This window comes from Mastomys coucha, unplaced genomic scaffold (assembly GCF_008632895.1).
Source record: "Mastomys coucha isolate ucsf_1 unplaced genomic scaffold, UCSF_Mcou_1 pScaffold7, whole genome shotgun sequence".
Classification (NCBI taxonomy): Eukaryota; Metazoa; Chordata; class Mammalia; order Rodentia; family Muridae; genus Mastomys; species Mastomys coucha.
In genome coordinates, this window is record NW_022196913.1 from 73,528,948 (window position 1) to 73,542,359 (window position 13,412).

The 13,412-nt window shown below is 42.8% G+C and overlaps 1 protein-coding gene across 2 annotated transcripts in view; it reads left to right on the forward strand.

Moving 5' to 3' along the window:
* Matn2 (matrilin 2) overlaps window positions 1–13,412 on the forward strand; it is a 151,031-nt gene that overhangs the window by 137,346 nt on the left and 273 nt on the right. The window contains exons 12-19 of one of the 2 annotated variants that reach the window (XM_031358146.1): window positions 476–598; window positions 2,948–3,070; window positions 5,663–6,076; window positions 8,664–8,816; window positions 10,285–10,356; window positions 10,820–10,954; window positions 11,268–11,366; window positions 13,173–13,412. The exon at window positions 13,173–13,412 is cut by the window's right edge and continues 273 nt beyond it. In XM_031358146.1, coding sequence (XP_031214006.1) covers window positions 476–598; window positions 2,948–3,070; window positions 5,663–6,076; window positions 8,664–8,816; window positions 10,285–10,356; window positions 10,820–10,954; window positions 11,268–11,366; window positions 13,173–13,228 — 1,175 coding nt within the window. In that variant the 3' untranslated portion in view covers window positions 13,229–13,412. The remainder of the gene's footprint in view (window positions 1–475; window positions 599–2,947; window positions 3,071–5,662; window positions 6,077–8,663; window positions 8,817–10,284; window positions 10,357–10,819; window positions 10,955–11,267; window positions 11,367–13,172) is intronic. The other variant, XM_031358147.1, reaches the window with a different exon arrangement.

Genomic DNA, 13,412 nt, shown 5'->3' on the forward strand with positions numbered 1-13,412 from the left:
GCCTGGTCTGCAGAGTGAGTTCTAGGAAAGCCAGGACTATACAGAGAAACCCTGTCTCGAAAAACAAATATATAAACAAAAAACAAACAAAAACAAAACAAAACAAAAAAAAGGAGGTTATGCGATTTTTTCTTAAATCATAGAACAGGAACAAAGGCAAGATCAGCTCCCAGTGCTAGCAACTTAAAAGAAAACTTTCCCCTACATAATCTTACCAGTAATACCTTCATGTGATACCAGAGGCCATGTCTCACACCCCTAGGGCTGGATTGCATCCTGAGACACTGAAGTTAGAAAATGGAGGTGGCTATGGTAGTGGGAAGGTTTGAAGATTGAGGTCAGTCCAGAGCCACCAAACTTCATCCAGCTTCACCTTCCCACTCAAGGCCAGAAGCCAAGATGGATGGATCTTCCAGGGGGAGTCCACGTAGACTTTTTGTTGATGCAGTTGTTTTAATCACTGTATTCTCCTTAGGGAAAGATGTCTGCCAGGCTGTAGACCATGGCTGTGAGCACCTTTGTGTGAACAGTGGCAAATCATACGTCTGCAAGTGCCTGGAGGGATTCAGGCTGGCTGAGGACGGGAAGCACTGCAGGCGTAAGTAGCTTGAGCATTGCCCATGGGACGAGGCACAGCTCGTGAGTGCATATCCTCACACTCTCCCTTTGTATAATTTGTAACCATGTCACAAACTCAGATTCCAACTTTGGGTGCTCTGAAGGTGTTTCCAGGGGATCAAGTGAGCTGACTCTGGGCTCTTCAGGAATTTCTCAGTGGCAGTCCTAAGTTGTCAGGCTTCTGTTCTGTTCTCTCAGCTCTTGCATGGGGGCTGGGTATCTGCACAGGACCTAGTGTAGTGCCTAGCAAGCCAACGGGCAAAATTAGAATCATTGGTAGCAACTGACTACCAGGGCCAAAAAGATAAATTTAGAGCTTTTTCTTCTTGGCAGACCATATATGTAAGGTAGGAGAAGGGCTGGAGGGAGATTCTGTGGGGTTTTAGAAGGGGGAAAAACAAACAAACAAAAACAGTCCTACCATTTGTTTCTCTAGACCAGGTTTCTCAAACAGAGTTTCAATAGAAAGCTTAGGAGGGATCTCAGAGATGGCTCAGTCAGTAAAGAGCTTGCTGTGTAGGCACGATGACCCGAGGTCCATCCCCAGCACCGTGTGAAAGCAAGTATGGTGGAGTACACATGTCACCTCAGTGTGGAAGGCAAATACTGCAGAATCCCGGAGACTTGCTGGCCAACCAACTTAGTTGATTTGGTGGGCTGCAGGCTCAGAGCAAGACCTTGTCTCAAAAACTAAAGTGGATAGTGACTGAGGAAGAAATTAACCCCTGGCCCCCACAAGCACATACAAACATGCATGAGTGCACACAGATACTCACACAGACTCATGCTAGGATTCTCCAGAAAAATAGATAACAGTGTTTATGTGGCAGAGGAACATGTACATACATGTTGTAGATAAAGGAAGAAAGAGGGAGAAAAAGAAAGAGAAATTGACTTTAAGGAATTAGCTCATGAAATTGTGAGGGCTCGTGAGGAGGATGTGTGGAGGGTAGGCTGGAAACCCAGTAAGAGCTAAAGGTAAAGAGATTCTTCCCTTTGTCTGGGAATGTTAGCCTGCTCTGAAGGCCTTCATGTGACTAGATGAGGCGCACACACACTAGGGAGGGTAGTCTGTTTTACTCAGAATCTGCTGATTTAAATGTTAATGTCATGTACAATGTATAGCAACTTCTAAACCTGTGCTTGACAAAAGAAAACTAAAAGCTGGCACCGTAGCCAGCCAAAGTTTACATAAAATTAGCAGTTGTGCTTCTCAAGGAAAAGCACCTCAGTCAAGTGGGGGTTGAATATAGGTGTAGACTTTCTTCCCTTTCTAGATGGTAGTTCTCTTTCAGGGGTGGGGCTTGATAATATCTATGTGGTTTTTGACTCTGCTGTAGTGGGCAGAATAGTCCTTTCTTAAACGAAGCAAGTTCATTTGGTTTTGAGATTGCTTTGTGGGCAGTTTCCTCACAGACTCTTGAGAGCATGGGGCACTGCCCATGTCAGCAAAGCTGAGTAGAGAACTTAGCGCTGTACTTCTCCAGGAGCAGGGCATGTGTCTAGCAAGAGGCTCTGCTGTGAGTGAGTGTGTTCAGGCCCTGGCTGGCCTCTGCCAGCCTTGTTGCACTGTTTGGCCTTCTAGCTGCACACTGCAGTCCATCTTTCATGAAGATCATGCTTTGGTCCTGTCCACGTGTCTGGATGAGCCAGTTTTTCTGTTCATTTAACATATGTATGAGTCAATGTACAGCTGTATACAAGGCACTATTTCTAGCCTTACAATTTGATACCTAAATTAAATCACACAGCTTCCCCTTCTTAGTGCTACCTATAGTTACATATTCCAATTTCCTGTAAGGTTTCTCCTTTTAAAGGATAGACAGAAGCTCAGGGGTGTCATACAATCAGAAAGTGAAGACTCGTAGAAGTGTCCCTCAACCGGGCAATCCTCTGGCCAGACAACCTTGTACGACTCAGTCAGACACATAGTATCCATACCTTCATTTATTCTCTGTGTATACCTAGTCACGCCCCTAGGGTGTTATTAGGTCATTAACTACTTCAAAAAGTTCAAATTACCTCACCCATGAGGAATGCTCATTAGATAACCAGCATGGGGATATCTGGGATCTCTACTAAGAAATATAAAGCTAACGCCTATATAGCTGTTCCATTATCAAATGGCAAATCCACCAGGTCCAGTAGGGTCAAGCAAGAGAGCTCTGAAGGGAACTGCCCGTAGATCTTGGCCTCCTCTGGCGTGGCCTGCAAAGAGGTGTCCTCTAAGATGGATTACTTCCTTACCCTTCCTTCCCCTCCCCTGACATGGCTGTTCTCAATAGCTTCTTTCTACAATGGGTTGTTCATCTCCCCACATTTTCCCTAGGGAAGGATGTCTGCAAGTCAACCCAGCATGGCTGTGAGCACATCTGTGTGAACAATGGGAATTCGTATCTGTGCAGGTGCTCAGAGGGCTTTGTCCTAGCTGAGGATGGACGGCACTGCAAGCGTAAGTGACCAAAACTGGCTCGCTGCTTTCATTTGGTTTTGAAGCAATGGCTTTTTGGAGCATTTTCAGGCAATAGATAGACTCCTTAGCCCTCCTTCTCCCATAAACGTAGATGTATGTGCAGACAGCAGCAACATCAGCCAGAACACCTTTCATTTAGTAAATAGTAACTACAATGGCTGGTTCTGTTCTGTAAGCAAAGAGTATATAGAGGGAGTGGCTTGTACATTACTCCACTACCCCTGACATCTGCTGGAGAGCCACATGCATGACATCTGAGTCTTTTCTGATTTCCATTCTATGACAAATCCATAGACTGAGTAATGAGGACAAGCATTTAATGAAGAAAGAGAACCTCTGGGGTTGGAGAGTTAGCTCAGTGGTTAAGAATACACTACCTATTCTTTCAAAGAACCTTGGGTTCAATTCCCAACATCCATACGGCACCTCACAGCTGTCTGTGGGTCCAGCTCCAGAAGATCTGAGACATATACATACAGGCAGAACACTCATATGCATCAAACAAAATAAAATTTAAAAAAAAGGGAGAGAACTCAACTCCCAACTACCCCCCCTACTCCTACCCTCCACACACACACACACACACACACACACACACACACACACACACACACAGGTGCACTCACATTAGCATTTTCTGTTGGCCAGGCATAGAAGTATTTTTGCATATGTATGTCTTTACTTGCTTTATTATTGTACTGCACTTTGAAAGATTAGACAGCTGCTTGATCTATATAAACGAGGGTATTATAGTAACATTACTATATACTATTTGAAATGAGATCATCCATTTGGAATTGGTACAATTCTCTTATGCAGCCCTACATACAAAGTCTCTTAGCATCTGAATTGCCTATGTATTTATATAAAGTTTTTCTTTTTACTGTTAACCATCTAAGTTTCCCAAAAAGCTTTTGTTTTTTAAGTTAATGTTTTTTAAGTCTTAATAAATCAGTAGGGTACCTATACATGTGCTACCAAATAGATACTACTGGGTTCTTTTATTCTGTAAGTAATAATATATAAAACACCTATTGTGTACCAAACATTATGGGCCTCAAAATAAAAGACACTTAGCATCTATTGAAGGAGAATTCAGGTTAAAGGAGAAAGATACATTGATAATAAGATAATTATCTCACCACATGGATATAGCTTAGGGCACACTGGATTTAAGCAAGGTGGTATTAGACATTTTGTGTTAGTCATTATCATAATCCTGCTGTGTCCATTGCCTTGCACAAAGCAGATACTCAATACATTGATTTTGGTTGAATAAATTAATGTGTTGGGCTATTCAGAGAGTAGCTGACACAGCTGGATTACTGCCTGAGCTTCTTGGAAGAGGCGATGGCTGAGGAGAAACTAAGCCTATCTTCTACTGTCAGTCAAACCCTTAGCACTTGTGTATCTCAGCCTCCCACAACAAAGCAAAAGGAAATGCCATGATCTAGCCTAATCCAGTGGTTCTCAACCTGTGGGTCATGACTCCTGTAGGGGGTTGACAGAACTTTATAATTTATAGCAGTAGCAAAATTACAGTTATGAAAATAATTTTATAGTTGGGAGTCACCACAACCTGAGGTATTAAAGGGTCATGTCATTAAGAAGGTGAGAACCACTGGTCTAATCCTTTATGCAAGTAACGGTCTTGCTGCCAATAATTAGTGTGTGATTTCCTTTACAGTATGTACATACTGTGTAGCTTAGGGAAATTACTGGTGTTAATAATTGGTAACACTGGGCAGAAACTGAAGGACAGGCCATTCAGTGACTGTCCCACCTAGGGATCTATCCCATATACAGATACCCAACCCAGACACTATTGTGGATGCCGACAACTGCTTACTGACAGGAGCCTGACTCCTGAGAGGATCTGACAGTGCCTAACTAATACAGAAGCGGTTGCTTACAGCCATCCATTAGACTGAGCACAATGTCCCCAATGGAGGAGCTAGAGAAAGAACCCAAGGAGCTGAAGGGTTTGCAGCCCCTTAGGATGAACAATATGAACTAACTAGTACCCCCAGAACTCCCAGGGTCTAAACCACCAACCAAAGAGTACACATGGAGAGACCTATGGCTCCAGCTGCATATAGAAGCAGAGGATGTCCTTGTGGGACATCAATGAGAGGAGAGGCCCTTGGTCTCGTGAAGGCTTGACGCCCCAGAGTAGGGGAATGCTAGGACAGGGAAATGGTAGCAGGTGGGTTAGTGGGAGAGGGGAGATGGGATAGTGGGGTTTTCAGAGGGGATAAAATTTGCAATGTAGATAAAGCATCTAATAAAAATAAATTAATTTTAAAAATTACCAGTATCAACAAGGATATTGAAACCTTTAAATTAAAGCCACAAGACAAAACAGAAAAAAAAATTTGGTAACTCAAACATAAAAGGGTATTTGGAAAAATGGTAATTGTGATATCCCCCACTTATCTATCCTGTATGCTAGCTGAAGAACAAAAAAACTGGCTCTCTAAACTCACCTAAGTCTCCTGCTTAAGCAAGCTGTTTTATACTTTTTATACAACATGATCTCTGTTGGTTTTTTTTTTCCTTTCTTTCCTATAGGATGCACTGAAGGCCCAATTGACCTAGTCTTTGTGATTGATGGATCCAAGAGCCTTGGAGAAGAGAATTTTGAGATTGTGAAGCATTTTGTCACTGGAATCATAGATTCCTTGGCAGTTTCTCCCAAAGCTGCTCGTGTGGGGCTGCTGCAGTATTCCACCCAGGTCCGCACAGAGTTTACCCTGAGGGGCTTCAGCTCAGCCAAGGACATGAAGAAAGCCGTGGCCCACATGAAATACATGGGCAAAGGCTCTATGACTGGGCTGGCCCTGAAACACATGTTTGAGAGAAGTTTTACCCAAGTAGAAGGGGCCAGGCCTCCCTCCACGCGGGTGCCCAGAGTAGCCATCGTGTTCACCGACGGACGGGCGCAAGATGATGTCTCTGAGTGGGCCAGTAAAGCGAAGGCCAATGGTAAAATGGAATGGAATTGCGGTTTATATCACTCAAAGTTTGGGTCTTTTAAATTCACAGCTGGTTTTAGGAGTCAGAGTGAGCAACGAGTAATTGTTGGCTAAGCCATTAAAAATACACCGTGGCAATACTGCCACCTACAGGCCATAATGGGACCCTGAAGATGCTAAATAAAATGCTCCTCACAGCCTAGGTAATAGCATTTACCACCTAGTATGTGACCTTCAGTAGAGATAGTCACTTCAGCAAGTGTTGGGTTTTTTTGTTGGTGGTGGGTTTTTGTTTGTTTGTTTGTTTTGTGTTTTTGAAGAGAGTTTCTCTGTGTAGTCCTGGAACTCACTCTGTAGACCAGGCTGGCCTCGAACTCAGAATCCACCTGCCTCTAACTCCCAAGTGCTGGGATTAAAGGCTTGTGTAACCCTACAAGTGTTATCTAACCACAACATGCAAGAGTTTTAACGCCCTGGTATGTTTCCTCCAGAGTCACCTGAAGAATTTTTTTTAAAAGATGGATTTCTGGTAGCAACTTTACTGAAACAAGTACACTTTTCATTTTTATTTATTTTTTTTTCATATGCATTGGTGTTTTGCCTACATGTATGTCTATATGAGGGTACCAGATCCCCTAGAAATGAAGTTAGGGACAGCTGTGATCTGCCATATGGGTGTGGGAATTGAACCTGGGTCTTCTGGAAGAGCAGCCATTGCACCTAATGAGCCAACACATGAACAGATTTTTGGTCAAGCCTTTAAGTGGATACTCTGAAGTCATGAAGTCTTCGGATAGAGAAGGTCTATGTTGGCAGAAACTTGGCTTTTGAAAAGAACAAAATTGGATGGGTCCAAGTTCCTATTGCTCCACAAAGCTCAACCCTTTCTCTGGGGTTTTCCTGACTTTGTGTATTCTGCAGGGAGGGTCTGAAGGGTGACTTTCTTTGCATTGATGTGGAAGTGTGGTCTTTGATTCATGGGAGGCCAAAAGCCAGGATGGATGTTGGAGCCAGTTCATGATGATTATATATGGATTTCCTCTGGTGAGATTTAGAAGACTCAAGGCCATAAAGTAATCTGCCTCCAAGACAAACTCCTTCAAGTACTGAAGGCACACTGCTAAGAATGCACAAGGTCCCACTGGAGATGGGCCCAAATGCATAGATGACGGGCATTTGCTCAGTCTATAGAAACAGAAGCACTCTTAGTCCTATTGGCAAACTCCATCCTCCCTCACAGGGCAACTGATGGTTTCCAAACAATTTTTTCTTTTAATGAAAGAGTCCATTTTATAGACTCTTCTTACCTCAGTGTTTACTCTTTCCCTGCAAAAGAGTAAGGGAGCCATTAGAGGTGTCTATCCCCAGGGTCATCTAAGGAGTTTGTAAAACTGACTGTTCATTCTAGACTAGCTTGCTAGAGCTCAAGTATAACCCATAAGCCCAGATAGCCTGCATTCTTAAAAGTTACTAGGGAAGACTCTTTTCCTCCCAAAACAGTGACTGGCCTTTTACTAGACTCCTTGAAACTAGTGCATCTTACACCTCCACATTCAAACTACTTCAAATTACCCAAAGACAGCTAGCTAGTAGAAGCAGATATTTAGTTCCTGAATCAGCCAAGCTTCTCTAAAATGACATCCTCTTAATGAATTCAGTTTCCCTGGGTATGACTAGCAGTTTCCCGCTTGGAGGAAACTGTCTGCAAGGTTACTGGCTCCAGTACGCTGAGCTCAACTGAAGCCTACACAGACGCAGAACAAAGTGTCACCTTTGCCCACTGGCTTTAAGGGCCATGCTATAGCGCACGTTTAAACCTCTAGTCTAATGGTTTTGCCAGAGTAAGATACCAGTGTTGAAAATTGTTGGAAGCCAACCAAAGCTCAATTGCTTACTTCACTTTCAAGTGAGGGAATGGAGTCTAAAAATTAACTTAATTCATTTGCCTCTTTGAAATCTCAGGTAGATATTTTAAGTTTCTTTTTTAAGCTGAATGGGAATTCCAGTGGCCTCCAGACTCACCTCTTTAGCTCTTCATTTCTGTTCAAGACAATGCCCCAACCCACTCATCCATCCGAGAGATGGGCAGAAGGGAGCTCCACTTGGTCCTGAGACAGTTAAGATTTGTCTCATTTCCTTTTGGGGTTGGACCACCCAAGCGCTCAGAAGGCTGAGTCAGGACAACAGCCCAGGTCCCAGCCCAGCCTTAGCTATCTGGTAAGGGCCTATTTTGTTTGTAAACCAAATGATGTAAATTAACCTGCTTAGAATTTTCTCAGAAAGCTCCATTTTACCAAGCTGTGAGACATTTTCCTACTGTCCAGAGGCCAATTCAGGATAACACCGCACTTTTGTTACTTGATCCCCTTGAGAGCTCATCAGTAAATCTGTGCCTTAGCTGTCTACCCACTTCTAGATGCTGCATCTCTAGGATCCTCTTTTGTTCATAGGTCCAAAATTAAAATGTTAGAAACTACAAAGGAGTGTGGGTATTGACACTTCAAATCCACAACTTAACACCTTACTGATTTTGGGCACAGCACCATGCCCAGACCATGGGAATGCAATGGTATCTTACTCTAATTTCTGTTGCTTAGGTATCACGATGTATGCTGTTGGGGTAGGAAAAGCCATTGAGGAAGAACTACAGGAGATTGCCTCTGAGCCCACTGACAAGCATCTCTTCTATGCGGAAGACTTCAGCACAATGGGTGAAATAAGTGAAAAGCTGAAGCAGGGCATCTGTGAAGGTATTGTAGAATGTGTCTAGGGTAGACCTTAGTTAGCCACAGGGCAGCATGAACCCACGAGAATCCTCAAACCGTTTCTTCAGTGCTCAGAAAAATGCCTCCCTGCTGACCAAGACAAGTGATACCTAAAGACACTGCACCCAAAAAAATGGAGGGGAAGACAAATGTGATAGCTAACATGTCTTGCTCTGCCAAAAAGCGTACAAAACGTCTATTTGTCTTTTGAGATTTATTTTATGTATGAGTGCTCTATCTGAATGCCAGAAGAGGGTGTCAGATCCTATTACAGATGATTGTGAAATCACCATGTGGTTGTCAGGAATTGATCTCAGGACCTCTGGAAAGAGCAGCCAGTGCTCTTAACCACTGAGCCATCTCTCCAGCCCCCATTCTAAATGTTTTAATACACTAGTCTTAATTCTCACTACACCCTAGAGAAGCTTAAGCAAGGAACCATCACTAAAGAAACCAAAACGTGCCGGGTAGTGGTGGCGCACACCTTTAATCCCAGCACTTGGGAGGCAGAGGCAGGTGGATTTCTGAGTTCGAGGCCAGCCTGGTCTACAGAGTGAGTTCCAGGACAGCCAAGGCTACACAGAGAAACCCTGTCTCGGAAAAAAAGAAAAGAAAGAAAGAAAGTAAGAAAGGAAGGAAGGAAGGAAGGAAGGAAGGAAGGAAGGAAGGAAGGAAGGAAGGGAAAGAAACCAAAACATAAGTAAGAAAGAAAGAAAGAAAGAAGAGAAAGAAACCAAAACAAAAGAAAGAAAGAAAGAAAGAAAGAAAGAAAGAAAGAAAGAAAGAAAGAAAGAAAAGAAAGGAAGGAAGGAAGGAAGGAAGGAAGGAAGGAAGGAAGGAAGGAAGGAAGGAAAAGAAAGAAACCAAAACATAAGTACCACTTCAGGAAATTTGTGGAAAGGGATGCCTGTCCTGTTGGGCATCTAAAGGGTGCCTTCCTGCAGCGACTTCTTTCGAGAATGACTATCCTTTACATGTTAAGCATTTAATATACTTTTCTCCGGTTCACTAACTGACCCAGTTATGCTTACACATAGTACCCATTTTGCCTTTTAGTCACACTTTGGGTTCAGATGCCCTTAAAATACAATTTAAATGATGCCTTATTCCTCTAAAGCAAAGAACTCTGGAGAGGACCCAAGGAGAAAGCCTTCCAGATTCTCCAGGGCAGAACATGCTTTGCCTTGTGGCTTTCATTCCTAGTGAAATGTCTTAGGTAGGTAGGGCTGCAGTGATTGTACTGGGTCTTTTAGCACCTTCAACTTTTTTTCAGCATCACCTTGGCATGGCATGGGGCATTCTTTTAGATGTAAGTTCTCTTCTGGAGAGAACTGTTCTAACACAGTCAAACTGCCTCTTTGAGTCCTTGGTGTCACTAAATAACACCAAAAGACTCTGGGTCCTAAAGCATGTGTGGAACTCCCACTCCCTTTGGCCATCTCTTTCCATTCAGCTCTAGAAGACTCTGATGGGAGACAGGACTCACCAGCATGGGATCTGCCCAAGCAGGTCCACCAGCCAACAGGTGAGTTTTAAAAGGCACTACGTGCCGGGTGGTGGTGGAACACACCTTTAATCCCAGCAATTGGGAGGCAGAGGCAGGCGGATTTCTGAGTTCGAGGCCAGCCTAATCTACACAGAGAAACCCTGCCTTGAAAAACCAAAAAGAAAAAGAAAAAAAGAAAAAAGAAAAAAGGCACTACGGTCAGTCTTACTTGGGGCTTCTGCCTCAGCTCCCCTGTAGACAGATGTTGTAAAGTGATAGTTAAGATTTAAATGTCAGCTAGGGCTCTTATCCTCTGACAGACAGTAAAGCTAAGCTTCACTGTCCCTTAAGCCATAGTTGGTAAGCTACCCAAGTCTTTTTGTCACAGCATGTCTCAAAGCAAAGCTCTACACCGAAGTGTAGAAGTCCAAACACCTTACCTCAGCTGCTGGCTGCTTCAATCATGTTAAACAGATTTGAACCCACTTTTTTCTCTTCACAGAATCTGAGCCAGTCACCATAAATATCAGAGACCTACTTTCCTGTTCTAATTTTGCAGTGCAACATAGATACCTGTTTGAAGAAGACAATCTTTCACGGTCTACACAAAAACAGTTCCACTCAACAAAACCTTCAGGTAACTCCAAGTGAACAATCACTACTACTAGATAAGATGCAGCAGCTTTTGAGTTTGCTAAGACTTAAGATTTTAAAGTGGGAAAGAGGAGATTAAGTGCAGTAACTAAGAACTAAAGCAGTAGTTGTCTCAACCCCCAAGTACACCGCCTCTCCCAGTGTTTGAAGCCAACAAAGCCCTTCCCCAGCATTAACTTCCCTGGATCTGGATGCATGGAAAACTTTTTTATAGCTTCCTGTGTACTGATCAGTCCTGATATTTTGCCTGGAAAGAGTGGTAAAGACAGAGGCAAACTCTTCATTTGCTTTCTCAGGAAACCCTTTGGAAGAAAACCAGGAGCAATGCAAATGTGAAAACCTTGTACTGTTCCAGAACCTTGCAAATGAAGAAGTCAGACGATTAACCCAACGTGATATCCTTTTCTAGCAGGATGCTTTGTTGTTGGAAATATTTAATCTCAATTGGTGGCTTTGCCCTGCCTTTGATCATTCAGTTACTGGATAAAAAAAAAAAAAAAAAAAAAAAAAAAAAAAAAAAACCTTTCATTATGAGCCTTAATCTGTACTACTGCTAGGCAGATATCTACACTCTATGCTAAATTATTTCCCCATCAACAACCCAGAATTCTAATACTCCTTATGTTCCATATAAGCTGCCTTCCCCACCTCCCCCTCCACCCCCCCGAGACAGGGTTTCTCCGTATAGCCCTGGCTGTCCTAGAACTCACTCTATAGACCAGGCTGGCCTCAAACTCAGAAATCCTCCTGCCTCTGCCTCCCAAGTGCTGGGATTAAAGGCGTGCACCACCACTGCCCAGCAATCTAGGCTGCTCTTAATTCCAATCAGCCAGCCTTTGTAGCCACATATTCATAACTCACCCCATGGCAGCTTCCTCCCCTCTCTCCCCCTTCCCATCAGATCCTAAGCCATGAAAATAGCCTCTCTTCTGCCCAGTTATTGGTTATAGGCATCATTCTTCACCCATCAGGGATAACTTTGTGGGAGGAAGGCAAGGTTACATAAGGACACTTGGGTAGTACAGATTCTCATCCTTGGGCCAACCAGGCCTTGGGGGCCAATATTTAGCATTACAATATAAACAAAAGACCAAACCTCAATATATTAGTAAAACTTTACAAATAACTGTGTAGATTCCATTGGCAAAGACAGCAGCACTGAACCAGGAAAGGCTTTTTCTGTAAGAGGCAGCTGGATAGGTGTTTAAGGGTTGAGGTCAAGCCAAGCTTAGTGACCATTCAAGTAACCATAGTTGTCATCTGCTGGCTAGTATAGGAAGAGTAACAGCCCATCAGGCAACAGTTAAAGTGTAAGGGGGAGATAACTCTACATTAGGGTGGCTATACACTAGGAATGAAGTACCTCAGATTTGTATAAGCAAACCCTAACCACAGAGGCCCCACATATGTGCAGATTTTAAAGAGCTGGGTGTTTCCTTCTGTTTTTGGCAGCAGAGATCCTTTTTATCAATTCTCTTAAAAGATTGAAGATTCTACAAAGCGAACTGGATACAATGACTCATTTAAACAGGAATGCATTGGTATAATAGTTTTTGGAGCTTTTACACACTGAACAAACTGCTAGCTGCTCTGAACTTAATATTACAGTAAGCTTACTAAACCATGATACTCACCTCAGTGTCAACTAGTCCATAGGGAAATGGCTTAATTCTGAACTACTCCTGTGCCAACAGGCTTATATAAGAACACACAGGAATTCCCCATGTGGACTGTCTTCCTGATAAAGCTGGACTCACTCTGTTATAGGCGCAGATAATGAGGATTAAGTAAGTGCCTTAGAGGGAAGACAAGACAGTTACTGTAGCCTTTATCCATCCCCTCCCCCAACTCCCTAGCTTTTGGCCTCACTCTCATGCCAGTCTTCTGACAAACTTCACACCTTCCCAACTATGCGCATGGCACTGGCTAATTAGTTATAAGCAACACTAGTTTGGATAAAGTTATTTTCTTTTAATCATAAGGAAAAGTAAATTCAAATTGAGTTATCTGGATTTGGTATTTTGAAAATGAGCTTAACATTAACTTTTTATAGTCTTAAAGGCATGTTAATTACTATAAATGTACAAGGACTTTAAAATACTGCAAAGTTTTTGTGCAACTTCTATTAGTTAAATCAAATTGTGCTTGACTATAAGCTAAAACAGGCACTCTAGACTCCTTTTCCTTAATTTGAGATTTACTAGAAGAAATGACTCAAAGAATGGAAGCCTTGGAAAATCGCCTACGATACAGATGAAGACCAGAAGTGCTTTTATGTGTATTTTTACACCATCATAAAAAGGATTTTGACAAAGGTAGTAGAGCCTGAAAGCTCACACCATAAGTAGACCTATAAGCTGTAAAGCAAAATATAACCAGTACAGAAGACACTGGATTGCTTGACTGCTGGACAAGAGCAAATGGAGACACTGAGGTTTCTA